The following is a 17,648-nucleotide window of genomic DNA, read 5'->3' on the forward strand; positions in this document are numbered from 1 at the left end:
CCAGCTCTGACTGATTCACCAGCTACAGTCATTCCTGGACCAGGAGAGGCTGGCTTCAGCAATCCATGCTCTGGTAACCTCATGACTGGACTATTGCAATGTATACTACATGGAGTTACGTGGGTCTGGAAGATGCAGCTAGTGCAGAATGTGGCTACACAGCTCTTAAACAATGCAGTGACATGGGATTGTATAGTGATCCTTAAAGAGCAACACTACCAGGCCCAGTTCATGCTGTTTCTATGCCTTGAGATCTGCAGGAGAACCCTGTGTGTGGTTAAATCTATGGACACGGTGGTGATTAGGGATGTGCTAGAATTCCTCCCAATTCGGTTCAATACCAAATGTTCAATTTTTTCACTTATTTGCTATAGTTACGGGTCAGATTTTTATGTGGTGATTTTCCTTGGCTATTTTTGGAATGGAATTTTTTAAAGAAAAAAATCATATCTAAAATACTGATACCAACATTGATATTTTTATCAATATTTCATTCAGTTTATTCACATTTCCTTTATAAATATAAATACTTCCTTTAAAATATTTTTCCAAGGGGAAAAAATGGATTGGTAAAATCATCAGCTAGTGGGCAAAGAATGAACTAAAATCAATACCAGCTTGTTACGGCAACAGATTGCCTTCGAACTGGCACTGGCCAACACATCCTATCCCTAGTGGCAATGCAAGACAGGGCTTTCTTTGTGGCGGCACCCCATTTGTGGAATTCCCCACAAAATTTTGTTTGTCTTCCTTTTTGATAACTTTTTTTGGTATCAGCTGAAGATGTATCTGTCCACTCATACTTTTGGGGAGAAAAGTTAGTTTTTTGTCTGCAGTGTTATATATATATATATATATATAACATTTATATACTCCTTAATCATTTGCATTTCTAAGCAGTAAGAAAGCTTATTTGGTAGTGACAGTCTTTTTTTAGGTAAGCAGTTTTAAAAGGTTTTAAATGATCTCCCTTCCCATTTCTATATTTCTTGATTGTGTTATAAGCTGTCCTGGGCTTCTAGGAAAGGAAGGGTGATCTAGAAATAAGATAGAAAAAAAAGACTTCCCAGGAGGATCCCTCCGCCTGTGCTGCCTCTGAGACGGGCTCCCGTCTTGGATGAAACTTATCCAGTTTTAAATTCAGTCAGAAGGGTTTTTTCTGACTGGGGATGATTTCTTCCGGATAAGGAAGAAGCGTGAGATCTGCCACATAGTTTTGTTTCGATTGTTGGAGCCTGGAATTCGTCAGAATTGTCTGTCTTCCAGCAGTTCAGACAGAGCGAGGATTTTATGCTAGCTCAGCTGGATAAGTGACCCGTTTTTTTCAACGGACTAGCCGGCAAACCTCCTGTCTACATTTATCATTTTCTTATCTATATAGCTAAAGAGATTTGTCAAAGTAACAGCAATTAAGATAACCTAGATGAGGTAAGACTTTCTTTCTTTATTTACGGAACTAAGGGGGAAGAAAATATAAATAGCTTATCTTTTTTTTTTATTGCAAAAAGCTGACATGGAAAATTGTGTTTTAAAGATTACAACGGATGAGAGCTTTCTGATTGGGAGAGATAAGAAATCTTTTTGATTTACAAGACTTTTGTGTAATATATGTAAGGGACTATTTTTTCTGATCTACTTTTTTTTGTTGTTGATGAATCTGCTCATTCTCTCTGTTACTAGTTATTTGAACGCTGTGAACTAAAAGCTGTTTTTGCACTTCTGGACATTTAAGAGATAAGGACTGTCTAGCGTGTGACGTTAGTTGGTTGGAAAGATTAACTCCTTTGTAACTGGATAAAGAAATAAACTGCTCTTTGCTTGGGACATTGAAAATTGAAGGAGTTTTGTTCTTTTGGTTTTAAGAATGGCAATTAAGAAGATCATGGATGTACAAGAAGGGACTTTATTTCTAGACATGCTTCAGAAAATAATGGATGGGATTAACTCAATAAAACAAGAACTGAGAAATAATAGACAAGCGTGGAGAACTGAATTTCATGAAATGAGACAGGAGCTGAAAGAAACTCAGGATTCTGTGAGAAAGGAGAATAAAGATAGATCTGGAAAACAAAAAAAGGATGAAAGAGAAATTAAAGGCAAGGTTCAATCTATGGAGATTGGCTTAAATATGGACATGAAAAAAGATTTGGATTTCCTGGTTGTGACGGATCCTGGAGATAAATATTACAGTTTGGAATACAGCGCTGTCTCTGAAGGAATTGAAGAGATTGGAGATAAAGATATTATCGGTTCAAAAAAATTCCTGGACTGGAAGGATTTGATGGAACTTGAAATGGAGAAAGTTAATAGAATTAATCCCTGTTTTGTGTCAATGGAAAAACCTTCAAGAAATGTACTAGTGTATCATGTGGAAAAGAGGAGCAGAGATGCGGCTTTGAAACAATACTTCAGTGTTACGTTTGGATTTGATGGTAAGAAAATATCTGTGATGGAGGAAATTCCTATCAGACTTTTATTATATGACTATGACAGCAAGATTTTTGGGTGCGTAAAGATGGAAGATGGACCCAATATGGATAATGACAGAAGAGCGATTTGAAACTACTGGACTCAGTAGATTTGATGAGTTGGATTAATTGACACGTTTATTTAGAAAAAAAATTGATTGACATATATCTCAAGGATTGGAAACTTCTCTTTGACTTTTTGTGGAAGATTAAAATGGTATGTTGTTAATGAGATTTGAAACCAACTAAGATAACTGCTGGAGGAAGGTGATTTTATAATCTATTAAGAGATAGGTCTGTTATATATTATAGATTTATAGTTGAATTATAGTGTTTTGAAATTACTGGATTTAGTAGATTTGATGAGCTGGATTAATTGGCATGTTTATTTAGAAAAAAAATTAATTGATATATATCTCAAGGATTGGAAACTTCTCTTTGACTTTTTGTGGAATATTAAAATGATATGATGTTAATGAGATTTGAAACCAACTAAGATAACCGCTGGAGGAAGGTGATTTTATAATCTATTAAGAGATAGGTTTGTTATATATTATATATATATGTATTTTTTTGTATTAGTTATTGATTTGTGTTGTTTTCTTTTTGTATTATTTTGGTTTTGAAAATTAGAATAAAAATTAATTGAAAAAAAAATAGAAATAAGATAGAAAAAATAAATAAATAATATTTTGGGCTAGAAATTCAAAACCATCTATTGACAGAAAGTAACCAGATATAGCAAACAGGGTGGTGGGAGTAGTAAACAGCATTTTAACAACCCTGAGGTTTAACTCCAAGCTACATATTGAATTTGTTTTAGGAGAATGCAAACTAGGGATTGAGCATGGGGCATGCTTGTTTTCAACTCAGGCAGCAAAATGTCTTGGGTTAGTCCTGGGGAATGTGATAAACCTCTCTCTTCAAGCTGTTTTAGTGATAATCACCCACCCATAAGTGCCCCCTAATCCCCCCCATGAGCGAGGGAAGCAATTAATTGTCCACACATTGCTGTGTAGTGGTTAAGGTGTTGGACTACGACCTGGGAGACCAGGGTTCGAATCCCCACATAGCCATGAAGCTCACTGGGTGACCTTGGGCCAGTCACTGCCTCTCAGCCTCATGAAAACCCTCTTCATAGGGTCGCTATAAGTCGGAATCGACTTGAAGGCAGGACATTACTTTTTTTGCTGCTGCAATCAACTTCACAGCCTTCCCAACTCCCAATTCCCTAAAAACAACCCAGCGCACCAGGAGACTGGTTAACAGCACAGGCCTGCAATACAGAGCAATATGCTGTAGACAAAACCACTGGGCTGCTTTGCAGAGCTGACATGAGCCCCACCCTCTCAACAACATTCCCCCCACCCCTCAACAATATGGGCAATAATGATTGACTTACTGCCATTGGAAGGGTATTTTAAAAAAATGTTTACAAGCATTGTGTGACATAAGACCTGAGAAAGAATATGAACTCCTAGCTTTGCTGATAGCTCTTGTTTGGAGGGAGATATGCTACCATCCCATCATCACAGTTACCCTAAAATCCCAAATTTCTCAATATTTTTCGATGGGCACCAATTACTTCTCTACCAGAGGGGAGACCCTCCCCCAGAGACTTCAAAATGCAACTGGAAGTCCTCCCTAAATGTCAATCATAGCTGTAACTTCACTAATGGATTAAAAACAGTGAAAGGAAGGAGCAAACTTCTTTCTCAAAAACGACTGGGCAGGATGTTGCCTGAAAATTTTGCCTCATGTCTCTGGAGACAAATGAAAAATTTACTTTTTGAAAATGAAAGAGAAGCCTGGGTCAGCTAAGGATGCAGCTGGGCACTGGGTGGCATAGCTAGAATCAAGGTAAAGTGGGCAGTATGGTGACCCTCGCCATGTAATGATGCTAAACCTTCACTCCTGTCATGCTTCTTGAGTATAACTTTTAAGTACAATCTATGAATTAACAATTTATTGACTTTGTTTTTAAATCCAGAATGATCAGGTTAAACAGCAATCTGAAACATTAATCTAGTGAGTATGTTAATGGGCAGAATTAAGAAAATAGTGGCCACTGAACAGATTGGAGCAATTGGAAATAGAACTGCCACTAACTTCAAATGGAGTCAGGGTTTTATCGCTTGCCTCTTGCCTGCCTGTGCTACAGACTCTTTCATGCTCCATTCCATTTACCAGGGATGGGGGACCTGTGGCCTTGCCGATATTGTTGGACTCCAGCTCCCATCAGCTCCAGCCAGCATGGCTAATAGTAAGGAATGATGAAAGTTGTAATCAGGGGTAATGCCAAAGGGAGGCAAGCATCCCTCCAAACACCCCCCACCTAGTATATTTTTCCCACCTAGAAATATACTTTTGCCCCTTCTGTGCCCCCCCCCAAGACATTTTTTTCAGATGCCATTGCCAATTGTAATCTAGCAATATTTGGCCACAGGTCCCACGTTCCCACCACATAATAAAAGACAATTTTAACAGTTTCTATGGTGGCTTCTTGTTTGAAATGGTTTTGTTAAGAACTCATAAGTGTCCAGTGTAATTTTGCCCATGCTTTGGTCAAACCTTAATGCAAGAGTAACAAAGAAAAGAAGTTGTAGCCTTTTGGTCCAATGTGTTTAATCTAGGAGATGCTTGTATTCCTCTTTTTAATTCTAGTACAGTGCATTAAGCAGATAGTGAAATCTTTCCAGATTGTTTATTGCTTTAGTGCAGGGTTGGGGAACCTTTTTGGCTGCATGGACCAGATACTTATCAGGATCAGCCTTGCAGCACTTTGCAAGGGTTTTTGAAGTCAAGACTTTGGGACTGCAAAGCACCTTGTACGTGACATAATTGAAGAAAGGACTTGCATCAGAATCCCCTACTAACAAGAGGGCTTTTTCCTTAATTTTAGCAGAACTTCCCATGTGAAGGGGTCTGCATGGAATCCTTCCAAACTGAGGATTTAATCCCTGCTTATCAGTGTGCACAGCTAATGTAGGATTTAACCCTGCCCTTCTGCCCATCAGATGAAATCACAATTAATGCCTTCCGATGGGTAGATAGGCATGGGCTCCTACTGGGAGAAAGGGTGGGATATGATGATGATGATGATGGTTTGGAGAAAATGGCCTTGCGGGCCAACTTGGACAGATGGTGAGGAAAGATTAGCCCACAGACCAGAGCACCACCCCCACTTTAGAGTGAAAAAGCAGGATTTTGCTTGGCAATTTACAATAAATGTCTTTTTAATTTTTTAAAAAATATATTCTTATTTATTCCAGAGAATTCAAGAACTAGAAGACAAAAATGAACTTCAGAAGCAGCAGCTAAAAGAAATAGAGGAAAAGGTAGCTTATTTTCAAACCAATCAGTATTATTTAAATCCTTCTCAGTATTCCTTGTTAGAATTACAATTTCTTTATCTACTTTGGAAAAATTCATATGTCATTAGAATTCTTTAGTAATTTGCAATCTGTTTCAAATTTACAGCACTTTTATATATTGTGCTGAGTTGCTGCCAGTATTTTCATCTAAAGAAAAAACTGGAGCCAATTTGGGAGTTGGACCTCAGTCAAAATATTTTAGGAAAGCAAAACAGTTTCAGTAAAACTTGTGAAATGTATCTGTGGGTGGAATGTGGATGCCTTTTACATTTCTTTCTTCTTAAAATAGTAATTGGTGCAGCTAGGAAACATAGCTCTTGCCATGCTTGGTGAAAACTGAGTCACAAATAGAGGGCAATGGGAAGAGATGACATGTCATCACTTGAGAGGGCATTGTATGGAAAAATAGAACCACAAATGGCCCTGAAACAATGGGATGTGATGACATGTCATCACTCCTGGGGACACTGTATGATGAACAAACATGGTGGCTGGTGCTATGGGTCCATAGGACAGTCATGTTTCCCTCCTACAATGTCCCTGTGATTGTATGTACACACCAAGCAGCTATTAAGTTTAGTTTAGTTTTTTTACTATTTTTACATTAAGGAAAATGTAAAAGGTAGCCTACAGAACACCTCATAGTAATTCATTGGGAGAGGGGAGCAGATTCTGAGGGGGAATCTGTAGGATCTGGATGCTAATCTGAGATCAGGTGTGTTTGCTCGCTGCCGATCTGCCCTGTTGCCCACCCACCTCTGGACCACAGAAGAGGAGGAGGCAGAGGCAGGAAAGGAGCCCCCGCCCAGGTGGAAAAACAGAGCAGAGGTTATGAAAACAGCCTCCCTGAGCAGGGCCAGACCATGGAGGAGGAAAAGGAGGTGCCACTGCATGGGACAAAGCAACAGGCAGCAGACTGGGATAGGCGAAAAATCTCCTTGTGACAGCAGGGGTGGGCAGCATCGGGCAGGTCACTGGCAGGCAGATTCCATCCCTACTCCAAATACACTTCCCTCTGAATTCTTCCAGCCTCCCTAGTGCTCAGAAGGAGCGCTGCATGGGTCATCGACCAGGCTCTCATATGACATAGGTGCCCCATTTTTAACTACACCTCCACCATGCTTGCATGCTAGGCTGCTTAGGCCTGCTGTTTATTGCCCCAACAGACCTTATTGCCCATCTAGTTATGTAAAAGTTTCAGAAAATTTGAAGCTACAAACCCCACCTATTTTGGAATTGCTACTGAAATGTCTTGGCAAAAAGGCACAAATTGATGGATTTAGTTCATAGGAGAAACGGAACTTTTCAGCCTCATATGTCTGCAGAGAGATGGAGTTGTTTTATCAATTACTGGATTGGAAACGTAATGTGAGAAAGACATTTATTTTTGTAAACAAGCATTATTATGGATTATATTGTTTGATAAATAAATAAATAAAATGCTAATGCAACAAGTCCCCCAATGAAATGGCATTGTATCTCTTTCCAGGGGAATTATATGGAAAAAAAACTTGGCTGCCCCATTTGCATACCATTCCCCATGACAGCAATGGAACAGTCATGTTTATTTAAATGTGTTTTAAAATGTATACCCCTTCTAGAAAAGTCCAGTATCTACTGTTATTATTTATTTAGTACTCCAAATTGGTGGTTCAATGACTATATTGAAACACAGTCCTGTAACTGCAAACTTCAGAGTACACACACATATTTGTGTGTGTGTGTGTATAAAACAAATAATAAAACAGCTCACCACTGAGACAGAGCCATGTCCAGCCCACCTCTCGCATGTAGCCCTACAAGGGGCCTTGTCACTGATGTCCTCTTTGCAGACATGCCACACTTAAGGTCTCCCAGTGCTGGGTACAGTCCCTCCTTTGAAGACTCTGGAGATAAGGGTAAAAACAAACACCACATCTTCCCCACAATACTGGACAAGGTGACGAGATACAGAAATGGACGGAGACCCTATGGTCTTTGCACAGTTGATCTCTCACTCCTTTCCTTTTCGTCTTTTTCCTCATTTTGAACACCTCAGCAAAGAAGCAGATAGTGTCTACAGTAGTGCATACTGAAATGTGTTTTGGCTTGGTTTAAAATTAAGCCTGCATTTAGATTGCAAAGAACAGACCAGTAAGCTATGAGAAAAAGTAGAGCATGTGCAGGTCAATAAAATATTGCAATTAACATGAAAAGCTTTAGAAAGCAGATTGCTCAGCCCAGAAAGAACAATGCATTAAGACTGCAATGAATGTTTGCTAATCTGGACACATCTTAATTCACAAAATGAAATAGAAAAATGTGAAATAAAGGCTGACGGTATCCTATGTTAATTTGGAAAAGGCTTCTGTTTCTTTTGCTGCTTTGCTTTGCAGTGAGTATTGTGCAGGTTGTGCTCCATTTTCAAGTTCCTTCCTTGTAGTATTTATTTTTTCTCTTTTGCCTCACTGGAGTATCTCAGTACAATGAAACACTCTGAGCATGTATTTAACATTCTATATTATATATATATCCTGAATTGTTATAATAAAACATTCTATGTAATAATTTTCATGTCAGGGAAAAAAGCAATAAGAAGTGTTCTCAACAAGCCAACAATCCGATAGTACAGCTATGCCAGCGGGCTACTGATGCTATTGTGATATCAGCATAGCTTAGGTCATATCTAATATTGATCCAGCACAGAACAGGATGTAAACAACACACCACTCCAAAAAAGTATAGAATGGCATAACAATGGCAGACACACATCTAACAACGGTGACAATTTGCAACATCACTGCAGCCCACCAATCATGGGCTGGTGTCAGCCATGGAAATAACCAATTTACTCCCAGCATTGAGGAGATGCCCACATGACATCTCCCAACACCACATACAATACACAACCTACCGCAGGTACGATGATGATGATGCCACAGAACCCTTGTTATGGACAAGCAGCAACAGCCCCATAACTGAGTATCTCCAGGAATCCATAAGTACAGAGGTTCAAATCCAGACACAGGCGCATAAGCACCTTTTGACTGCACATCACAAATAGAAGGAAGGGCAGGGAATATAACACTGTACTGAAAGAGCTCCTCTGGGTGGAACCAGCACAGACCTGCCTAGAATAACAGTTCAGGACCACAGAAGAGGTAAAAGAGACCTTTTGCCAGGCACGGGGGGGGTGAAGAACCGTGACAAGGGCAGCTGCAATGGCATTCTCATAGGAGCAACCTCCATGACAGGCTTCAGAAATGAGTTCAAACCCCACCATAAGGAATGGAAAGAATAAGGCCGTAGTCACCCTTATGCATGACTTTACAGCAACGTCTCAGAGGCAAAAGAGAAGGAGTTCTCAGAGCTACAGTCTCCACACATCAGTTCCTCAGCCACAGCAATAGACAGAAGGCAAGAGACATCACGGGGCACTTGTCATCAGCTCCCTGCCCCCAGACATTAGTCTGAAGATCAAGTCATACAGCTTGCTAAGCCACAAACATTCAGCTTGGACTCGGGGGTGGGGTGATTTCAGAGAGAAAGGAAGCAATCATATTATTCTTGGGGGGAAGAAAAGCTGTGCAAGGGTGTTTTCCTTCCTTAAAAAAAAAACAGGGGAGAAAATGGACATGACTTCAAGTGGTGACTTGGCTGCCCTCAGAAGCCCAAAGGTGTTCCTTTAGTAAGTAGGGGCATAGCGTCCTTGCTGCTGGCTGCTGAGGACAGTCAACTTGCTTCCTGACACAGTGGCAACGCTTTGTTTCTGTCAAGAACGGGGGAGGGACCTCGGCTACCTTATTTTGAAAAGTATGCTTACCTCTATCTGAAAGTTTTGTTTATTGTACTTGGCCCCTGAATGTTGTCACCAATATCCTCCCTCTGGTTTTGTCGGAGATGAATCACCCTATGGAACTGGGGGATGGGCGATTGGACCCAGCCTGAGTCATATATGCAAATGCTCAAATAGGCGCACTGAAGAAAGTGAGAGGGGAGTATGGGCCAATTGCCTGGCTCTTGTATTGGCCACTAAACCTTTTTGGCTCACCTCTTCCCCTGGTATAGAGGCTTGTATTATGGACAAGTTGCATATTTTTATTCGAAGATAGCACTGAGATGACAAGAGTTACCCTATTTATCTGGGCTAAGAGAACTTTTGGATGTTGCTTTTAAAAGTAATGCCGGCAATGGTGGTGGGTCACTTATAGTCTAATTTGAAAACTATGTTAGTAAAAAGGGCTCAAATAGCCTGTGGTAACTGCTGCATGAGTGCAGATGCCATAAAGCAGGGCCTCTGAGAGGGATTTTATCAGGGGGTATAAAGTTTCTTTTGGGCCCCTTCGCTTCTCCATTAGTCATTCTGTTTTTATCCACTACGGTTTTATGCCATGAGCTGTAGCCTGTAAGGTCAAAAAGGGTATGGAAGACGAGAGAGGGGTGGAGTGGAGCGCTCTGTTAATTTTCTGCATTTAAGGCCTTATGCTCTTATACTCCCTCCACGATAAATATAAATAAAATAAGAGGATCAGAGATAAGAAAGCACATTTGATTTGAACATCTTTGTTTATGCTACAATACAGATAAGGAGAAAGAATTCACATTGAAACAAGGTAGATAAACTTACTATTTACTTTAAAAAAAGAGCTTTCCTGGCCTTTTTTTGTGAAAAATTTCGAATCACAGCATGAAAATTAATTGTTCTGGCAATGTTTGATTCAATACTTAGCCTAGCCAAATCCACAAGACGTTCCTGAGACATTGTAGACCTTAAATAATTCTTAATTAGCTTAAGTTTTTTAAATGACCTCTCTCCAGAAGCTACTGTTGCTGGAATTGTTAATAGTATTCTTAAGCTAACACAAACATTTGGAAACAGGTCACCAAGTCTGTACTCTGTTAACAAGTTCAACAGATCTAATGGCTTTAACTGTGCATTTACAAAATTTGCTTTATGTACTGAGGGTAAATGTTGCATTTCTTTTCCAAAATCATTACTATTAAGGTCAGCAGGATATTGCTCTGATAAAGATAAAGCTTTTCTCTCCACATCACTTTCGGACATGGTGAGATATTTCCCCAAGAAATCAAATTTTTCTGCCAACTGCTTAACAGCATTGAAGCGGACAGTTAATCCTGCTATAACATTGTCTACCAAAACGTAAAACACACACTTTCTGAAGTAGGCCTCTTCTGGAGTATCATCTTTGTCATTCATTTCTTCCAAGTTAGCATCAGGTGTGCTGTCATCATGTGGCCTTGCCCTCTTGCGCCTAACTCCATCACATCTACGGGAGAGTTTTATTTCTATATTTAGGTTTGACGCAACCAATTTGGCTTCATTCCACATGCATTTCTAGTTCTTTCGAAGTTTTGTCAGCTCTGTGAGGAGAGTTTCTCATCATCATCATCATCATTTTATTTGTATGCCGCCTTTCCACATAAAATTGTGCTCAAGGCGGCTTACAACAAGGTGAACAAAAATACATGTCAAAAACAATTGCAAATTGTTTCTATGTTTGCTACTTCAACATCCAGTGTGGCATCTCTAACTTGGATGACCTTGTTGCAAATATCTATGCCAGCTAATATTTTGTACCACACGGCTGACATTAACACACAGGCAAAAGATGTCACATATAATAAAACTCCATGGACTTCATTTCTTGTTTTGGCTGTCAAATTTAGTTCTAAGAGGTCTTCCAGTGCTAATTTAATGCCAGGCAAGTGAGCTGCAAAAGGCTTTACACATTCAACACGATCTGACCATCTTGTTTCAGACATACCATGAAGAGAACAACCAATACGGTTTTGTAGTAATTCCCACCGCTTAGCACTGGAACTGAACAGGTGGTACACAGTTTGAATTGTTCCGATAAAGGTTATTGCTTCAAGTATGCATTCAGCAGCATCATTTCCACATAAATTGAGTGTGTGACAACCGCAAGGTGAAAAAATTGCTGTTGAGCATTGTTCTTGTATTTTTGCTTGTGCGCTGTTGTATTTTCCGGCCATATTTGCCCCATTATCATAGCCTTGAGCTTCTACAAACACTGAGAGGAATAGCATCTTCTTTCAATGTATCAGTTATCAACTGAGCAATTTCTTCCCCTCTTTTGTTGCTACAATCTGCAAACTTGAGAAATCTTTCTTGAATCTCATACTGCGCTTCTTTTAAAAGTACGTATCTCAAAAGAAATGTTGTTTGTTCAATATGGGAAGAATCTGGTGTGGAATCTACTATTATTGCAAAGTACTTTGCAGATTGCCTCTCAAGCAAAATGTGTTGTTTCACAAGATTTGAGCATTCTGCAATAAATTCATTTCATGAGTCAGGGGACAGATAATGAACTTGAAGCCACTCACTCCTTTTCTGTGACTCCTCTACACTTAGCACATGTTCCTGAAGGATGGGGTCCTATCTGGAGAGCAGTTCAATGAGTCCTAAAAAGTTTCCATTGTTTGAATCACCAATTTGATGGGATGAACCAGTAAATGCTAGACCACGTTCTCCCAAGAAGAGTACAACATCGATGATGCGCTTTAAAAGGTTGTACCATTTCACAGCTTCAGTTTTGATTGACGCTTCTAAGATGATGTCAACTCCTGTCTCAGACAGCAGGCGCCTTTCCAGTTCTCGCCAAGCTAGGTATTCTCTGTGACTATTGCCTTTTTCATGTTTTGGGATCCTGTAGGAAAGTTTCCGCCACTTCCCATTAGAATCCCAGCCTTCAGCAGATACCAGTGCAGACTTAGACGCAGAAGTGCTAGTCTTGACTGTCTTGTGCCAAAATAATCAACATGGAAAGCAATATAAAGCTTGTTTCTGTTGACTCCAGACAAGCCAGTCTCTTACATGTAGTTCTCCATTAGTGCTTTGAAATTTCAGTATGCTTTCTGGGAACACTTGATTGCAGGTGTCTTTTGGGAATGTTTTAGGCAGAGGGATGTGACCATTCGTAACATACTTTTCTATTTCCTTTTGAAATGGAAACTCGGTTGTGATACATCTAATGTCAAGGCCTACATTATGATTACTCCTCTCATCTTCCAAATTCACTTCCACATGCGTCTGTATGTCTGTTTCTTTCTGTTTTCCATTTTCATTTTCTGCATCGGCCCCTTCATAAAAATACTGTGCATGATTCCCCAAATCAACTGCTCCTTGTTTGAGGATGAGGTTTCCAACAGTTTCTTCTTGCTCCAATTCTGTAGGTGAGTTCAATGAAAAATATTTTGAAGCCACACTTAATCCAAATGAAAGAGCGTTTGTTGACCCCTTTTTTCATTTTCCTCTCATTCTTTCTTGTCTTTTCTTTTCTGGGCTCCTGATTTGTGAGAATACATTTTGGAGAGATGATTTTCTCATCGTGATAGGGTTTAAAGGTTCACACTGCTTACCTTATATGAGCCCTCAAACCGCATTTTTCCTTTCATAATAAAGGGGAAGGGTTAATATAGCTTCCTAAAGACAACACCCTCTTAAGGTCAAAGTATCTCTTGCTCTTGTTACCTTGGCCACCGAGCATGCTCAGTTTCTTCCAGAGTAAGTTTAATAAAAAATGAAAAAAATCCTCAAGAATCCAACAGAAATACAAATATTTGTTTGAACAATGTTATGCTTTTTTACACAAGTTAGGGGGGAAAGAAAAAAAAGCACCATTTGTAGCAGGCTTGCAGAATGGGAGCCAGCAGGAAATGTCATAACAAAGGGAGTAAAAGGGAGCTCCCCTCCTTTGGCTCCTGGCCCCCTTTTTGACCCCGGGCCCAGGTAAGATGTACCCCCTGCACCCCCCTCTCATGGGCCCTGCCACAAAGCATTAAACACCAGTGTCATAACATAGTAGAGTTGAAACGGGATTCTCCAGTGCTGAAGATTAAGGAATGTGGGAGTTACTAGGAATTTTGCATTCTGGCCCTACGGACATGGTGGAGTCATCTCGGGCACGCTGCAATGAATTTGCTAGGCACTTGCAGGATAAAATATCTTGCATCCGCCAGGACTTGGACTCCAATGTTATAGCAGTTGAATTGAATGAGGTGTCCAGTGCACAGTCTTGTCCTGATTCTTTGGATGAGTTTCAGTTGGTACAGCTCGAGGACGTCAACAAGGTGCTTGGACTGGTGCGTGCAACCACTTCTAGGCTGGACCCTTGCCCTTCTTGGCTAATAAAAGCTAGCAGGGCTGGAACAGCCGGCTGGGCCAGGGCAGTGATTAACGCTTCACTGAGAGAGGGAGTGGTCCCTGGTCGCCTGAAAGAGGCGACAGTAAGACCACTTCTGAAGAAACCATCTTTAGACCCGGAAAAATTTAACAACTATAGGCCAGTAGCTAATGTTCCATTCCTGGGTGAGGTCCTGGAACGAGTGGTTGCAAACCAGCTCCAGACACTCTTGGATGAAACCGATTTTCTGGATCCATTTCAGTCCGGCTTTAGACCCGGTTTTGGCACGGAGACAGCCTTGGTCGCCCTGTATGATGACCTTTGTCGGGAGACAGACAGAGGGAGTGTGACTCTGCTGATTCTCCTTGATCTCTCAGCAGCTTTTGATACCATCGACCATGGTATCCTTCTGGGCCGACTCACTGATTTGGGAGTGGGCGGTACTGCATGGCAGTGGCTCCGCTCCTACTTGGTGGGCCGTCTCCAGAGGGTAGTGCTTGGGGAGCATTACTCGGCACCCTGGGACCTCCAGTATGGAGTTCCGCAGGGGTCAGTTCTGTCCCCCATGCTTTTTAATATCTATATGAAGCCACTGGGTGCAGTCATCAGGAGCTTTGGAGTGCATTGCCATCAGTATGCTGATGACACGCAGCTCTATCTCTCCTTTTCATTTTCTACAGGTGAGTCTGTCGACGTGCTGAACCAATGCCTAGCTGCGACAATGGACTGGATGAGAGCTAACAAACTGAGGCTTAATCCAGACAAGACCGAGATGCTGCTGGTGGGTGGTTCTTCTGACCGGTTGGTGGATGTTCGACTTGTTCTGGATGGGGTTGCACTCCCCCTGAAGGAGCAGGTTGCACTCCCCCTGAAGGAGTTTGGGAGTCCTTCTAGAATCATCCCTGTCACTCGAGGCTCAGATAGCCTTGGTGGCAAAGGGTGCTTTTTACCAACTCCGGCTGGTGGCCCAACGATGCCCCTATCTGGACAGGGAGAACCTTGCTTCAGTAGTTCATGCGCTGGTAACCTCGAAACTAGATTACTGCAATGAACTCTATGTGGGGCTGCCTTTGAAGACGGTTCAGAAACTGCAGCTTGTGCAGAATGCAGCGGCCAGACTGTTAACGGGGACCAGACGGTCCGACCATATAACACCTGTTCTGGCCTGCTTGCATTGGCTACCTATATGTTTCCGGGCCCGGTTCAAAGTGCTGGTTCTAACCTACAAAGCCCTACACGGCACAGGACCACAATACCTGTTGGAACGCCTCCCCCGATATGAACCTGCTCATCAACGAAGACCCTCCTCCAAGTGTCTACCCATAGGGAAGCTCGGAGAGCAGCAACACGAAAAAAGACTTTTTTAGTGGTGGCCCCCAAACTGTTGAACAACCTCCCTGAGGAAATACGCCTGGCGCCAACATTACTATCTTTTCGGCGCCAGGTTAAAACTTTTCTCTTCACCCAGGCATTTTAATTAGTTAGTATATGTTGGAACTGTTTTAATCTTAACATTTTTAAATTTTAATGTTTTATATTGTTATATGTATATTGTATTTTCTGATGTTGTTCTTGTTCTTGTAAACCGCCCAGAGAGCTTCGGCTATGGGGCGGTCTATAAGTTTAATGAAATAAATAAATAAATAAATAAATTTTAACGTTGTCCTCAATGGATTTATTTCTCCCAATTTTTCCAAACAAATGGAATTGTGGGAAACAGTAAGCCATAGGACACTGAATTTTTAAAAACAGAGTTCTAGCAATTTGAAGTCTTATGCCACTGAATTCATATTGCACATCTTACTTCTTTTTCTTCTTTTCTTCTTTTCTTTTTGATCTTATTTTATAGTTTTTGTTCCTTTTTCTGTTTTTCTCGTTAGCATTCATCCTGTGGTCTTGATGAATCTACAGAGAAAGGAATTGTGGTTGGTATTATTATTTTCTTCCTTTTATAATGACAATTTATTGCTAGATGTGTGCATTTTTTAAAAATTCCTTTTTGCTCTTAAAATGCTGACATATGAAATAAAATGTTCAAATTCTAGACCTTCAATATTTCATATTAAGAGCTTGTGAACACCACAGAATATAGGATTGGCGCATGATATATGTTCCTTTATAACCAAAAAGAGAGGGCCACTTTTCAGAAGAGACGAGTGTTTCAGCTCCCATAGGTCTTGCTTAGTCTTGTCCAAGCTTTTCACGTTCGTGTATTTTTGCTCACTGTTTTTTCAGCATGCAAATGAACCTCTCCTTTAGAAGCATATCGTGGAGCTAGGAATCTCTGCTGGGGCAAAAGGTTAATGTAGGAGTCAAGTGAAGGAGCCCTGGGATAATGAAACATCTAGATTGCTCAACAATGTTGATCTGCATTTACCTCTTACGTAATTTGTAAAGTGGCCCTGAGACTTTTCTAAGTTTGTGCAAGTGGTTTAATAAAAAGGCATTGTCGTATTTGTAGTAGCTTTGTTTGCCGTGTATAAACACAACATAGTTATCACTACTAATATTAAATAGTATGCATTTGATAATTGTTAATGAGCAACACATTTGAAGACAATTTGCTGGATTTTGATGCATGTCAATGCCTGCTCTCCTTCCCCCCCCTTTTTTTTTTAAGATCAATAGAACATTGACTAGGACATTTTTATTTTGAACAGTACTTTGTTGTGTGCGCCATTCTGTCTTGAGAGCTAAACTATACAAATGCGCTTGTCTCAGTTGTACACGGGGCCCACCGATGGTTAGGAGTAAGAATAGCAAAAAAGGTGAAGGATGAAATCCTTTTTCTGTTGTGTTCTTGAATTAAGTTATGGTACCAAAAATTATTTTTAAATGGCTTTAAAAATATGCAGTGTCAAATTTGGACATATATTAGATGAAAAAGGGCCTAACAATTAAAAAAAATTAACTAAGACAATAAAAAATGTAAATTGTCTTTTGCCTTCTATCCAAGTAATACGATGTGATTATTCCCTAATAAGGGTACTTAGAATTGCTACAAAAATTTTAAAATTATACATGAATGTCTACATAACAATGAACTTACGTGCTATCTACTATATTCTCTCTGTTTTTCAGGCTATGAAAAGAGCCTTTGAAGCGAACCAATGAATTTGTGTGCAAATTCCAAAACTGTTTGAGCGACTTTAAGTCAAAGTTTCCTTATTTTTCTTGATGCAATTGTTTGCATTCATATGTTAAACTGTGGGCTATTTGGATTACTCTAGGTAGTTTATAAAATTATAGCTATAAACTGGAATTATTTGATAAGGTGGTACTCACCAGTACAGTTTTGAGACAAGTAAATTATTATTGATTATATATTTATATACAAAATGTTGAACAAAAATACAGAGACCATTAGTGACAGCAAATTCTACCCCTGTGAGTGTTAATGTTTGCTACCTACTGTTTTGTAGCAAATTGCATGATCTTAACAATACAGCCTGTTTCATGTCAAGCCATCTGGAAGTAATGGGGTTTCTAGAGTGAAAGCTGCTACCTGATTGGAACCAATTAAAGAACTAAAATTTCTGTTTGATAAAGCTAAAACCAACTTATGAGAGCCAGATGTTACACAGATAGGAAGAAATAACATGAGAAGGAGCAAATGCTCATGCAAGTGGAGGCAACTCCTATGTCAGAAGAAAGGAACTAGA

General features: G+C 40.2%; 1 protein-coding gene across 1 annotated transcript in view; it reads left to right on the forward strand.

Annotated features, from left to right (window-relative positions):
- JAKMIP1 (janus kinase and microtubule interacting protein 1) overlaps positions 1-17,361 on the forward strand; it is a 206,847-nt gene extending 189,486 nt beyond the window's left edge. The window contains exons 21-23 of the mRNA XM_061582551.1: positions 5,741-5,806; positions 15,867-15,911; positions 17,068-17,361. Coding sequence (XP_061438535.1) covers positions 5,741-5,806; positions 15,867-15,911; positions 17,068-17,100 — 144 coding nt within the window. The 3' untranslated portion in view covers positions 17,101-17,361. The remainder of the gene's footprint in view (positions 1-5,740; positions 5,807-15,866; positions 15,912-17,067) is intronic.
- Positions 17,362-17,648: the final 287 nt, after the last annotated feature.

This window comes from Rhineura floridana, chromosome 8 (assembly GCF_030035675.1).
Source record: "Rhineura floridana isolate rRhiFlo1 chromosome 8, rRhiFlo1.hap2, whole genome shotgun sequence".
Taxonomy (NCBI): Eukaryota; Metazoa; Chordata; class Lepidosauria; order Squamata; family Rhineuridae; genus Rhineura; species Rhineura floridana.